Source organism: Hoplias malabaricus, chromosome X2 (assembly GCF_029633855.1).
Source record: "Hoplias malabaricus isolate fHopMal1 chromosome X2, fHopMal1.hap1, whole genome shotgun sequence".
In the NCBI taxonomy this organism is placed as follows: domain Eukaryota; kingdom Metazoa; phylum Chordata; class Actinopteri; order Characiformes; family Erythrinidae; genus Hoplias; species Hoplias malabaricus.
In genome coordinates, this window is record NC_089819.1 from 35,024,897 (window position 1) to 35,037,750 (window position 12,854).

At 35.2% G+C, this 12,854-nt stretch overlaps 1 protein-coding gene across 1 annotated transcript in view; it reads left to right on the top strand.

Annotated features, from left to right (window-relative positions):
• Positions 1-11,318, top strand: part of LOC136676223 (ectonucleotide pyrophosphatase/phosphodiesterase family member 1-like) — a 115,961-nt gene extending 104,643 nt beyond the window's left edge. The window contains exons 17-25 of the mRNA XM_066653069.1: positions 1,195-1,282; positions 2,021-2,205; positions 2,708-2,747; positions 2,844-2,995; positions 4,499-4,634; positions 5,164-5,238; positions 6,471-6,603; positions 7,550-7,694; positions 8,419-11,318. Of these exons, the coding sequence (XP_066509166.1) occupies positions 1,195-1,282; positions 2,021-2,205; positions 2,708-2,747; positions 2,844-2,995; positions 4,499-4,634; positions 5,164-5,238; positions 6,471-6,603; positions 7,550-7,694; positions 8,419-8,571 (1,107 nt within the window). The 3' untranslated portion in view covers positions 8,572-11,318. The remainder of the gene's footprint in view (positions 1-1,194; positions 1,283-2,020; positions 2,206-2,707; positions 2,748-2,843; positions 2,996-4,498; positions 4,635-5,163; positions 5,239-6,470; positions 6,604-7,549; positions 7,695-8,418) is intronic.
• The last annotated feature ends 1,536 nt before the right edge of the window (positions 11,319-12,854 follow it).

A 12,854-nucleotide genomic window follows, 5' to 3' on the forward strand; every position in this document is an offset into this window, starting at 1 on the left:
AAATATGCAAGTTCATTTGTGAAAAATCTGGCCACTTATCTCCAGGAAGCATAACACACCTGAATTCTCCCTGCTGCCTATCAACCTGAGTGTTTCAATGTACATCCAGACATGGAATATGCATTCTGTTTACACTTATCTTAAATGTGGATGGGATTTGTCTTTGACAAGCTCCAAAACATTGTTTGAGAGATCCGATTGTAATCTCAGTGAATCTTGGGGGTGTTTACACATGGAATTTTATGTGTACAAGTGAAATCCAAACTAAATATAAAGATCAGTGCCAGGTGAAAACAGGCCCCTTAACAGTAATGAAGACTTAATCAGTGTTATGTTTGGCCTGTGCCCTGTGAAGGACTGGCGCACCCTCCAGGGTGTATTCCTGCCTTGCGCCCGATGATTCCAATTAGGCTCTGGACCCACCGTGACCCTGAACTGGATAAGCGGTTACAGATAATGAATGAACGATGTTTGGCCTGTATCAGTCATTTATTTTCTTAAAGCACGGTCAGGACAAGACTGACTGATATAGGATGACACATAATAACTTGAGCCAACTCGGTGATGCAACATAATAGGTTTTTTCCTGGTTACTACAGAGAAAAATACAGGAAAAGTAGTGGTGAAATAATTAATGTGTTTAATTTTTTTTTCTTTTAACTTCGCTGGACGCCTTAACGTAGAGGGTGAGAGACACACTGTTGACTTTTTCTGTCTGGTGAGGTATTTTTAGACTACACTGCTTTCTGTTGACTGACCTTAGTGCTGCTGTAGCAACAGAGATTTTATTTCTGTGCTTTTACTTTTCCATACACATGCTACCTTGAGGTGCACTGTGGACTGTATCATCTTATATAAACTCCATAGAACAGTGAGATCAAACAAAATGTAACAAAATTGAATGCCCTAGGGCAGCTGCACATGAGCTTAAAGTCACCATGCAAAAACATCCTAACACCATTTGACATATATTTAATTTTTCCTGAATTTTGGATGTTGAAAAGCAGAAATGAAAACTAGAAAATTGTAAAATTAATGAAATCCAAATTTTTTACTATATTAAATGATGCAAACAAATAATTAAGGTTTACACGATGGTCAGAAAATGTAACTGATGAAGCTGTGTAGAATATTTTAATCAAAATCTAAAGATTTGAAGCAATTTTCAGTGTCTTAAATTGTGGTTGTTTTCAGGCCATTTTCATGGGATATGGACCAGGAATAAAATTCAACACCACTGTTGCTCCCTTTGAAAACATTGAAGTTTATAACCTCCTGTGTGGTGAGTGGTCTTTGCTGAAATGGAATCTGCTTGCAGTTTATTTCAGTTCATTTGAGTAGAGGTATAATGTAGAGGTTGACAGCAAGGCTCTCTCTCTCAAATCCCCACCCCAAGTGACGTCACCATAATTGTGATCAGTGACGTCAGATACAGTTATCATTTGACCATTATTGAATTTCAGACATTAACACCACTGAATATATATTTATCCATATCTTCAGTGCTTACTGGAGTTATATAATAACTGAAATTTGGGCGTTGGACCACAGCCAAAACTCCTCCCCCCAGGCCCATATATACCCTTCAAACTCACGGTATCTCTGTGACATACAAGTCTACATCCCGTGTCCACCCTCTTCTTTTAACCCTCCTAAGAGTGGGGGGACAGGGGTGTTCTGTTCCATGCATGTTCCAAACCGCCCGGAACTCCAACTCAAATTTCTTCTGAATTTGTCTTATTGCTCCAACCTTCACGGGAGTAGTCCATTAGTCCATACTAGCAAAATTTCCTTTAAAATAAATGTATTTCATCCAAGTTTCTCCCCAGTTTAATTAATTGCTAATTCCACTTAGAAGTTGGTCTTCCCCATTAACACAATATGTTGCTGTGAAAACGTGTATGTGCATGCTTCCTCAAAGACATCTGAAGTACCACTTCTAGTTTTTGAGGGAGTTAAGTAACTTACAAGTTAAATCATTAAAATAAAAAATAAATACTTTTTATTTCACTCCATTTAGACCTGCTGGGCATTCCTCCAGCTCCAAATAACGGCACCCATGGGAGTCTCAACCATCTCCTGAGGAATCCACCACACAATCCTGTCTATCCTGCTGAGATTTCTGCTGCCTCCACCTGCTCCAGTACAACTCTTTCTCCTTCTGACCAACTAGGCTGTGCCTGCAGCCTGTACACAGAAGACAAGGTTTACACTGTTGCTCATACTAACAGATCTGTAGTGAAAGAACCTGTGTGACAGGATATACATGCAGAATAGCAAGAAACATTTATGGAGAAAATAGGAAGGGGTAAACACACAAAGCAGACAAGTAAACACAAGAGAAACGGATTATCAAAATCCAGACAACACAGCAGCAACTTGAGAAACATTGTGGCAGTACAATAGCAAAGCTTCTGTTGTTTACAGTTCAGTTGTGTATAAATATATTTTTTAATGTGTTTCTTAAAGTTTTATAGCAAATAAATGTAGGTTGTTTATGTTATATCTATACCAAAAGTGTTTACACTTTACATTTAAATTAATTTAAGTGAATCAGTTTTCTGATATTTTTTCAAATATTAAGATTTGCTTTACCTCTGAATTAGTGCTGATTATTATAATCATTAATGATTGTACATCTGAATTAATGCTGATAATTCTACTGTAGTATATTGCTGTAGTTCAGTTTAATGTTTATGCATTTCAGGTGAAAATATTCAACGAACTACTCTTAAGCTTCAGTTCCAGTATGTAAATCTGTTTAAGACATTTTATCTGATTTTACCATTTAGTTTGAACTATGTATGATTTTGAACAAATAATAAATTAATGTGTCCTGACAGATCAAACCCTTAAGAGACTTCACCTGCCATATGGAGTCCCTCGAGTTTTACAGAAGGCTGACTATTGCATACTGCATCAATTTTCCTACATCAGTGGATACAGCAAAGATATTCTCATGCCTCTCTGGGTCTCGTATACACTGGGACCACTGGTGAGACTCACATTCATTTCTCTGAAAAACTGAAACAGTTACAAAACAGTGATATTCTTCCTAATAAAAATAAGGCACAAAAGTCTAGTCAATGGCCCTATCAATTGAACATAGCAAGTTCAATCACTGGTGATGCCACAGCCATCGCTAAACTGAATTCCAAAACAGCTCAATTGGTTTCCATGTCCCCTGCATAATATATATAACAGCTAATACACCAGAACTGGGCAGTTAATGAGTGGTATTGGGAAAATCATGGACACAACATAGACCCAGATTTCTAAAACTGGAATAAGGGCTCTATGGAATATGACCTTTGCGTGACTAACCATAGATACCCCAATTGCACAACATGTTGCAGTGCCAGTTGCCGACCTCTGTTTAAAAAATGTTTGCAAACATAGGGCATGCTCAGGAGACAAAAAAGCCCATTCTTACATTGGATTATTTTAACTTTAGTGAAAACTGCTAGAAATGCAGTTTCTAGCAACAATATAAAACAACAAATACTATAAAGTACACTACAATAATAAAAAAAACTAATTATAAAAAGACTATGTGCAAAATTGATATAAACTAATGAAACCGGCGAAGAGATCCGAAGGGTAAGGGTTGATAGGCGCTAGGCAGAAAAACAGACCTGTCATCTGAAAAGTGGACATACATCACTATACATTGTGCAAGTATGTAGAACAGCTACAATATATTTCCATTATTTTTAAACATAGTTTGATGTGAAAGAGGCTGATCTCCAGTGCCCTTTAAGTCATATATCCTTTCCTCTTGTTAGCATTCAGACTGATCATGTACGGTTTCATTATGTGGTCAAGTCTCAGTATAAATCATGAGCTGCACCCATGGAACTGTGTGTGTGTGTGTGTGTGTGTGTGTGTGTGTGTCTTCTGTTTAGAGTTTCTCTTCACAAAACTGTTATTCTAACTGTTACTCTATTCTTTTTCAATTTTAATGCATTTTTTTGTGTTTTACTATCTTTAACTATTTATCATTTCATAACTATGTACAATATTGCCAAAGGCTGGTAAAAATCACTTTGGCAGGTTTTTTTTTTATATCATGGATATTTTTAGGGATTTTGTTCCTTATTGTTGCAGTTGCAGCCTCTTCTGAGAATTGATTTACACAGGAATTGATTACATTTATTCTCAAAAACATAAGTGAGGTCATGAATGGCCGTAGGATGATTAGTTCTGGATCGCAAAAGCGATTCCAAATTTCTTTCCCTATTTAGCTGACTCTTGGGCGTGGTGACCTTAGGTTTATGTTCAGCTTCCCCAGAACATCCCATTTCATGTCATGTTATTTTGTGAAAGTATACAAATTGCTGAACTGAATATCTGCGTCCATTATGGATGCATCTTAGACTAGCTGAATTTGCAGAATGGTATTTTAAGTGCTGTCTGCATAACTCTGGATATATATGGTAATTTTCCAGCACATAATTATCTTCTTTCTTTCTTTTTCCTATAAATCATAATTTCTCAGACAAGTGTTCAGCCCCTCAATTCTTCACTAGAAGAGTGTGTTCGTGCTGATGTGCGTATTCCACCCAGTGTAAGCCAGTCCTGCTCCTTCTACAAAAAAAAAACAGACCTCAAATACGGATTTCTTCATCTTCCCAGTGAGTGTCTTAGCATGTCTTAATTATTGCCCTGAGCCATCTTAAATAAACACATTCAAACACTGTTTTCACTCTGGAAACTGTACTGCAGTGACTTCATTACAGTACTACTTTTTCATGAATAAGTGGCACATCTATCACAATACCACATTTCTTTTTTTGAGTTTATAGCCTGTTTACAATAATTGGGCTGATGTACCGCAAATCTCAAAAGACCCCAAACAAGATGGGACAGGATTTTTTGTAGAAATATTATATATAATCTTATATTAAGAATGTATTTAAAAAAAGAGAACAAGGTTGACAGGGTAAAACATTATCTGTTTCTACAGTAATATTTCCAGCATTTATAGCTCATCAAAAAGACCCTTATCTAATCCTAGACCAGAGTGGCAGGGGCTCAAGACAATGGACTGCTGGTGGACCCTGAATTTAGGCTTGGGAACCACTGGACTGGATGAATTTATACTATAAGATGTACCACATATTAGCTTATATTTTTATTTATGAACTTGATTTCTCTCCACAGATCTGGGTCCAATTGGAAATGAGACTGATTCCTTGATCACAAGTAATCTCATACCAATGTATCCAACCTTCAAAGGTAACTGTTAATTTTATTAGGCAGCAGAATATACTGCTTGTGTGATACTTGTCTTGGCATGAAATGCTCTATTGTACCCTGAAATTACCTTCAGTATTGAATTGTGCACTTTGAATTGTCACCTTTTTATTGACAACCTAATAAAAAAAAAAGATGCATTACTTACCAAAAGTAACAATTATTTGTACACAAAATCCATCCTCCTTTCTTTCTCATGAACTATTTGATCACTCTGTCTAAAGTTTATCTGTGCGTTTCAGTTCCAACAAGGTTCTTTTGGACCAAAGTTGGTTCTCTCCGGTTGTATTTCTGGCAGTTTTAATTCCCTTTAGAGCTGAGAATCAACAGAAGCAATAAACATGGGTTCATCCTTTTCTCACAATGTTCAATTTTTTTAAAACATTTGTCTTGAAAATGGCGTTTCAACTATATCTCTGACCAGATCATTTTTTTCTATTGTGTGTGGAAAAACAAAATACAAATTTAAGGTTGGTGTTATCATATATATTGGCCCAACTCGAAATCTCCTAATCTGCGTAGATAGGCCATAGATAACAGGAAAATGGAGAAAGAGGACAAGCAGAGAGTAAAGATAGGATGTAAGAGCAGAGAAGAAACATATGTTTGAGTACACTTTTGATTTTGTTCTGCCCTCTCGTGGCCAAGAATACATAACAATTTAATGTACTTTGCATACTCTCTAGAGAAACATTTGTATTTTTTTCAGTTTTTCACGTTGGAGTCCACAGATACATTTGAAAAGCCACTGTCTTATAAACACACCCTTCTTCCCAAAAATATATTGTGATATAAGGTCTTATTTAAGGTCTTACAGTACTAGTCAACTGTTCCCAAAAGAATACAACCTTTTATGTATTTCAGTTCCAAAATGGCCATACATACAAGTTATTAATTTGCTAGCATCAGAGTAGAAGCAGAAACCAATGTTTAATGGAAATTTACAAAGAAGCTAATTACACCTTTGTTATTAAATACACATTTTTAATTTCCTAATGATATTGTATAAGAGATCAAATATAAAATTAATTTCAAGCAGAGCAAATTAACAACCATACTATCCCTGGTAGAAACAATCGAAAATGTCCTTATCCAATAAACAGCACTTTTCTGACGCTTAAGAATAAATTACATGTTTTTATTGTCCTTCTGATTAAAATGAAATAAATATTATTAAATATATTAACATAATGAATGTTCTTTGCTTTTTACAGGCTTTTGGGATCATTTTCATAATGTCCTCCTTGTGAAGTATTCACAAAATCTGAAAAACCTCAATGTAATTAGTGGACCAGTATTTGATGATAACTTCGATGGAAATTATGATGTCATGATTAGGAAGGCACTGTAAGTTACTTGACTGTTTCTTCTCAAAAACCAACTACATCATCATTTATGTGTTCAAAATATGCAGTGGTTTCTAGACACTATTGAGTTAAGTTGTGCACACATGCGTTACATAATCTCCTTGGAAAATTATAAAATGCTGTCAGACACACTGGGGCTGCTGCAAATTAGCCTAAGGTCACAGTGCTCTATGTCTACCATGGTCTGCAGGGGTACAAAGCAGTGAAACTGTGATTTCCGGCATGATGGAGCACCATCCAACACCTTCAACATGTGTTGAAATAGTGTTTGTGATCCAGAACTAAATGTCCAACATCAATATCTGATCTCACTAAGGTTCCTGTGGCTGAATGCAACCAAATACTCATTTCTAAATTCTCATTCCTAAAGCCTTCTCAGAGGAAGTAGTGTGTTATTGCTGCATACAGGGGATGAATTACCAATTAGTACTTTGTATTTCATAAGAAATGTTGCATGAGTAGGTGTCTACAAATCTTTAGCCATATTATCTTTAAAATAATAGATCTGGCAAATGTAATATACATGTAATGTGCAAAATGGAATATAGTGATAAAAACAAAATCTGATCAGCAGAGCGGCATTCAAAGATGTAAATATGTAAAGTACACACATAAATGAAATAATATTGTGAATTACTGTATTAATTTGTTTAATTTTCCTTGATTTCTTAGCAATCAAGGCCTAATATTTTGTTTTCTATTGTTATTAATAATATGTAACATCACCTTTTAAGCATTAGTGTATTTTAAAATAGTGTATTTTTTGTCAATATTTATGATATTTTATAATGATTTATAATGATTTACTTCAGTGTTAAAATGGAATCCATGAAACCCACAGTCTCTTTTGACTTAATTGACTGTTTGCTTTGGTAACTCAAACTTAGCAGGCTTACAATGCTCTGACCACCGTCTCTTTGTACCAGGAATGAAACACCAACCCCTACACATTTCTTTGTGATTCTAACAAGCTGTAAGAACTTCTCTGTGACTCTACAAAAGTGTGATGTTCCGCTTGAGGCTTTGTCTTTCCTTCTGCCACACAGACCTGATAACATGGAGTTCTGTCATGTGAGTAGCTGACGGGAATGTCTCGTGTTTACTCGAGACATCTGCTAAATAGTTCTTACTCTGCGGAACCTCAGTTCAGTTCCGAAACTCATGATATTTCATGAGTGAGTTTTACTTGAAACTGCTTTTTTTAATCCTCAAAATAATGAATGGATTATGTTAAAAGTAGTTTTGTATATTTAACTGGCTATGCAAACATATTATCTTCAATAGTAATTATGCACACACAGCAAAAGAGCAACCTTATAACAAATAACTAGAACAAAGAATAAGCAGGGAAATCTAGTAATGAATAATATTTTATAACACGGATCAGTTTTCTGTTAAATTCATAAATAGAAGTTATTAATTATTGCATGCAGCAACAATATTATAGATGTCCCTTTAATAGCTAGGTGTCTCTCAGTGAAAGGTTTCTGAATTTGCCATAATTCAGAGGTAGCAGCAGTATTTACATGAGAAATCCCTAGAAGAAAATATATCATGTGTATATATGGAGTTTGAAAGTTTCGTTTACTTTTTGAAATAAGTATGAGACAAGTAGAGAATGACAAAATGTCTCTAGTGCTCTATTTTAAACCCAGATGAGGATGCAGATTTTTTTAGGACTACTAAAAATGTCAGTCTAACCACTGTGACTAAATAACCGCAGAAAAGGGGCATTAGATATAAATAAACTTATTTCAGAAATGCTGACATTTCTGTTCTTCTTTCTTTTATTCAGAACGGAAATGACTATTCATGGGTTGAGAAGTGGGCGCAGCATCACGTGGCACGAGTTCGAGATATTGAGCTTCTGACTGGCCTGAGTTTTTATCATGACCGCTTATCTGTGGCAGAAACATTACAACTCAAGACTTTTCTACCAACATTTTAGCATTATTTCAGACCTGAAAAAGAGCTTATTTTTAAGTGCCTGTGAGTTTGAATGACACTTCAGCCCTAGTCTGTGTGGACCAGCATCAAAGCCATTCATTAAATTCCATACTAAAAGCACAATCTCCATCCAGAGGATTAATCAGTCAAAAACTTAAAATGGTATATGAAATAGACTAGTTGGAGGAAGTTTTTTGACTTATTTAACACTTCTGTCATACTCAGGAAGGGAACAAAATCCAGTCAATATTTGTGAAACAACATAAACAAAGGAAAACAGGAAAGCCACATTTTTGTACATATTTTGCAGAAGATATTGAGCTAAAATATTGAATAATGAGCGGTTACAGTGAACGAGTAAATTAATAAACCCTATGCAATATTTAAAACAAATGGTGCCAAAGTAAATCCTGATTTTCTGTGTTGGAAAATACCAAAAAAAATGTAGCTTAAAAATACAATGTATTTCCAAAGATTTGTAGACACCCGTTGTTAGTGAATTCTGCTACATTCAGGTGCACCTTTTGTTGACTTTAAATTATATATTTTGTTTTACCTGTGGATATGGGGGTAAAGTAATTATTACCTGAGTATCTTGGTAGTTTTAATTCCATCCGAATGGAACATTTTAGTCATTTTTCCAGAGTGCGTGCTCCTGTTTAAGTAAAGATTTCTGAGCCTTTTACTACTGCTCGTAAAACAAGCAGTAAAAAAAAACCCAGGTTGTATTAATTCCGTCTGAATTTACATATAAATAAATATTGCATCATATTCTGGGGAAAATGAGATTGTCACAGGTTTTTTTAAGGAGCGTTTAATGATGAAATATAGTATTTAAGTAAAAACTCAGCAGGTGAACAAAGCCACGATCAAATCCAAAAATACGACCTTGAAAAATCACTTAGTGAAAAGACATTTCTGGTAGCTGTAGGTAGGTTTCGTGTACAGTATTAGCCTCCATACGTATTATTATGAACAGGTTTCCTACTCTTTAACTGTTTACAGTAAATTCTAATAACTGTATGAAGGATTAGCAAAGGTTTTGTCATCTTCTCTCCCGTTATCTGTTATGAAGTACTAAGATAAGTTTGTTGTTCAATTTGTACAATCTCCTTATAACCTGCAGTTGCTACAGAAAAGCTTAATGCCAAATGTCACATACACTGAGGCCAAAGTAAAATTCAAAGTAATTCATCAAACAGCTTTAAACACATCAATTACATTGCAAACGAGAAATTTCATTTCCAGCAAGGGGATTAATAAGTCACAACTCCTTAAAGGAAGCTTGCTGACTAAGTGACTGAAGTACTCTGTGGGGAAAAAACACAGAGCATAAAACGGATGGATGGCAATGGATGCAGTAAAAAGCCATATTATGTAGAAATTATGCAGAAAGTATTGAGCTAAAAATTTATTGTTTGAATGCTAATGTATATCCTCATTTCCAAATCTTAGAAAATATAGCTGAAAAATACACTATATTTCCAAAGGTTCCTTCACATATGTTGTCAGTGAATTCAACTACATTAATGTGCATGTTTTGTTGACAGAGATGTTCAGTTATGCATATACATAGTGGGATATAAAGAGGGAAGTCCTCCAGTGTTGATCTGTGGAACTGTGTTTTCTGCTGTGATGGAACTCAATGGAAATTAATTACCATTGTAAAGTGTTGGAAATGAAAGGTTTCAATATCTCGTTTGTGCCCTTGCTTGTCAGGAAAAAGTACATTACTATTTACTATAGGTAAAGACAGACTACATGTTTCTTCAGAGTACATCTGAGGGTTTAGAGTCCAGATTTGTTCCACAGTCATACATCATATTCTATTCTCCAGAGAGAGAATTGAATATTTTAAAGTTTTCGAAACATAATATTTTTAAATAGAAGGACAAAAAAAAAATTACCCGATGTTGAAAATTGGATATCTGCAATAAATTTAGAATATGAAACAATTCTTACTCTTATATATATAAATGGAGCTCAATGTCTGCAAAAAACACATTTCCAATCCTCTACAGTTCAATGCTAGTGAGATTTTCACTGTTCTAACTATTCTCATTGCACATTTAGGTTTCATTTAATAATTTTCTGTAGAGATTATAAAGCAGCTACCAATTTTTGGACATGTAGTGTATTTGTCTTTATGTGCCATAATTACTGTTATGGTTTTATGAACTATGCAAAAAGATGTAATCATGGAACCTGGACATAAGAAAATTACTTCACAGTGTCATGGTGTACATGTTTGTATATTAAGCTCTTTTTCTTAGTATTTTATCATAAAATAAATAATAAATATGATTTATTATGATTATAATATTTTTGTAGTGTGTGCTTTTGTAGTGTGTGTACATTTTTAAATTAGCATAAATATAAATAATGCATACAATAAAGACAAATCCAATTTTAGCCCTTTTCTACCAACATGGAACTGGTTCAGTTCCCATTTATGCACACTCTTTGGAACCTTTCTGAGCATTTCCTCCAATATAAATTGGTTTTTGAACCAGAAAAATGTGTATACGTCTAGAATAGTTCTACAGCACAAACCGCAATGGTGTCCGTGGGCATGGTGAGCATTAGTGTGCCATGGAGCTGGACAAGTAATTTGCAGAGCAAATGAACCATATGTGTCTGTGTAACGTTTTATTCAAAAATGGGATAATGCAAATCGGGAAGTCACCAGTTATATATATGTTTGATTTCTGATTAGAAGGGGAAAAAAAAACAGGAAATAAAAAGATGTAAAATATGAAAATGTCATGTCTCTGTGTTTTCTGAGGTACAACTTGAGGGGCATTGGCTACTTTTATCAGCTGTTATTACTGTTCACAAGCTCATTTACAATGATATCCAATCAAGCTATAAACGGTGCATAAAACATGGTTCTATTAATTTATCTCTGGCACTGGCCCTGAATTCAGCCACAGCAATGCAGGAACCAAGCAACCTTGCAACACCCCAATTGATTACATACCCTTGGTTCTCATCAAAACTTGTGGAAACACCAAGGTTCGAAGAATTTAGAATGGAACATATATATATTTATTATTGTTATTATTATTATTATTTATTTTTTATTTTTTTTTTGGGTGGCAAAATGGCTATTTCTGATGCTCCTTTATATTTGGGGTTATAAACCGTTTTACTTCCAGAGTTATGAATAAATTTCCTACATACATTAGAGTATAATGAATGGAATTGTAATAACTCTCTCATAACCCCTCATAAATCTACCCCCCACACTCAAAATGACTGTGGTCTAGTTCAGTATAAAATCTGATATTGCTGCATTACAGGGATTTTTTACACATGTACACACAAAATCTGGGGTCAGATTCAATTGGTTTTCTTACTGAATCAATTAAATGTTTGCAGTCAAATATTTCATTTTACTACTACATCTATCCAACCAGATTTTTATTAAAAAGGTGGGACCCTGCATTAAAATACCTACCAACAATTGGATAAAGGGTGTGTACACTCAAGAGCACCACTCAAGTTCGATTGCAGGACTGCCTGCCTCAGTGAACATCAAAGTGGGCTTGCGAAATGTTATAGACATTGCTGTAGGTTCAACTGCAAGTCTGTCCATCATGGTGGGCATAGAACCAGGTCCTTTGCCACTCCTCAGTATTGCTGTTACTGTGCCAGTTCCAACAGCACCTCCCAGTGCTCTGGAGAGCACCTAAGTGCCACCTCCCTCTGTAGAAGCTGTGTGCGCCTACCCAATTTGGATATTAATGCCGGCCCATCTGTGCCAGTGTCCAGGAGTTCTAGGAGTCTCCCAGATTTTAATAGGGGCTCCCAGATACCTGCAAATAATGTACAATCTCAGATGGGTCTGAATTTCAGAGATGGGCATAAATAAAGTGTATTCAATTCAATTCAAAAGTCTAAATTCTATACAGTACATGAATTATGAAATAGTTAAAAAGGTAGTGTGTGGTAGGTGGGGGGTTCTGTCATATTCTGCCCACTCTTTTTTGTTTTCCTAATGCCATCCTGTTTCATTGTGTTCTTTTTCTTTGTTTTATGGTTTGTTTTGCTTCTAGTCTCAGCCCTCTTTTCTTGGGTTTGGTTCTCTCCCAACTTTGTGTCTCTCTTTGTGTTTAAAGGCTTTGAGTCTTTGTTTTTTCTCTGTCATCACTGACAGTGCTACAGTGTGTTAGTGCTACTTACTGTCGTTCTAGATTAGGCTCTGCAGTTTAGTGTGTTTTCTCATCTCCATGTGTTTTGCTCTTCTTGTTATTGTTTTGTGTGTGTGCATTTTTTCTAGTT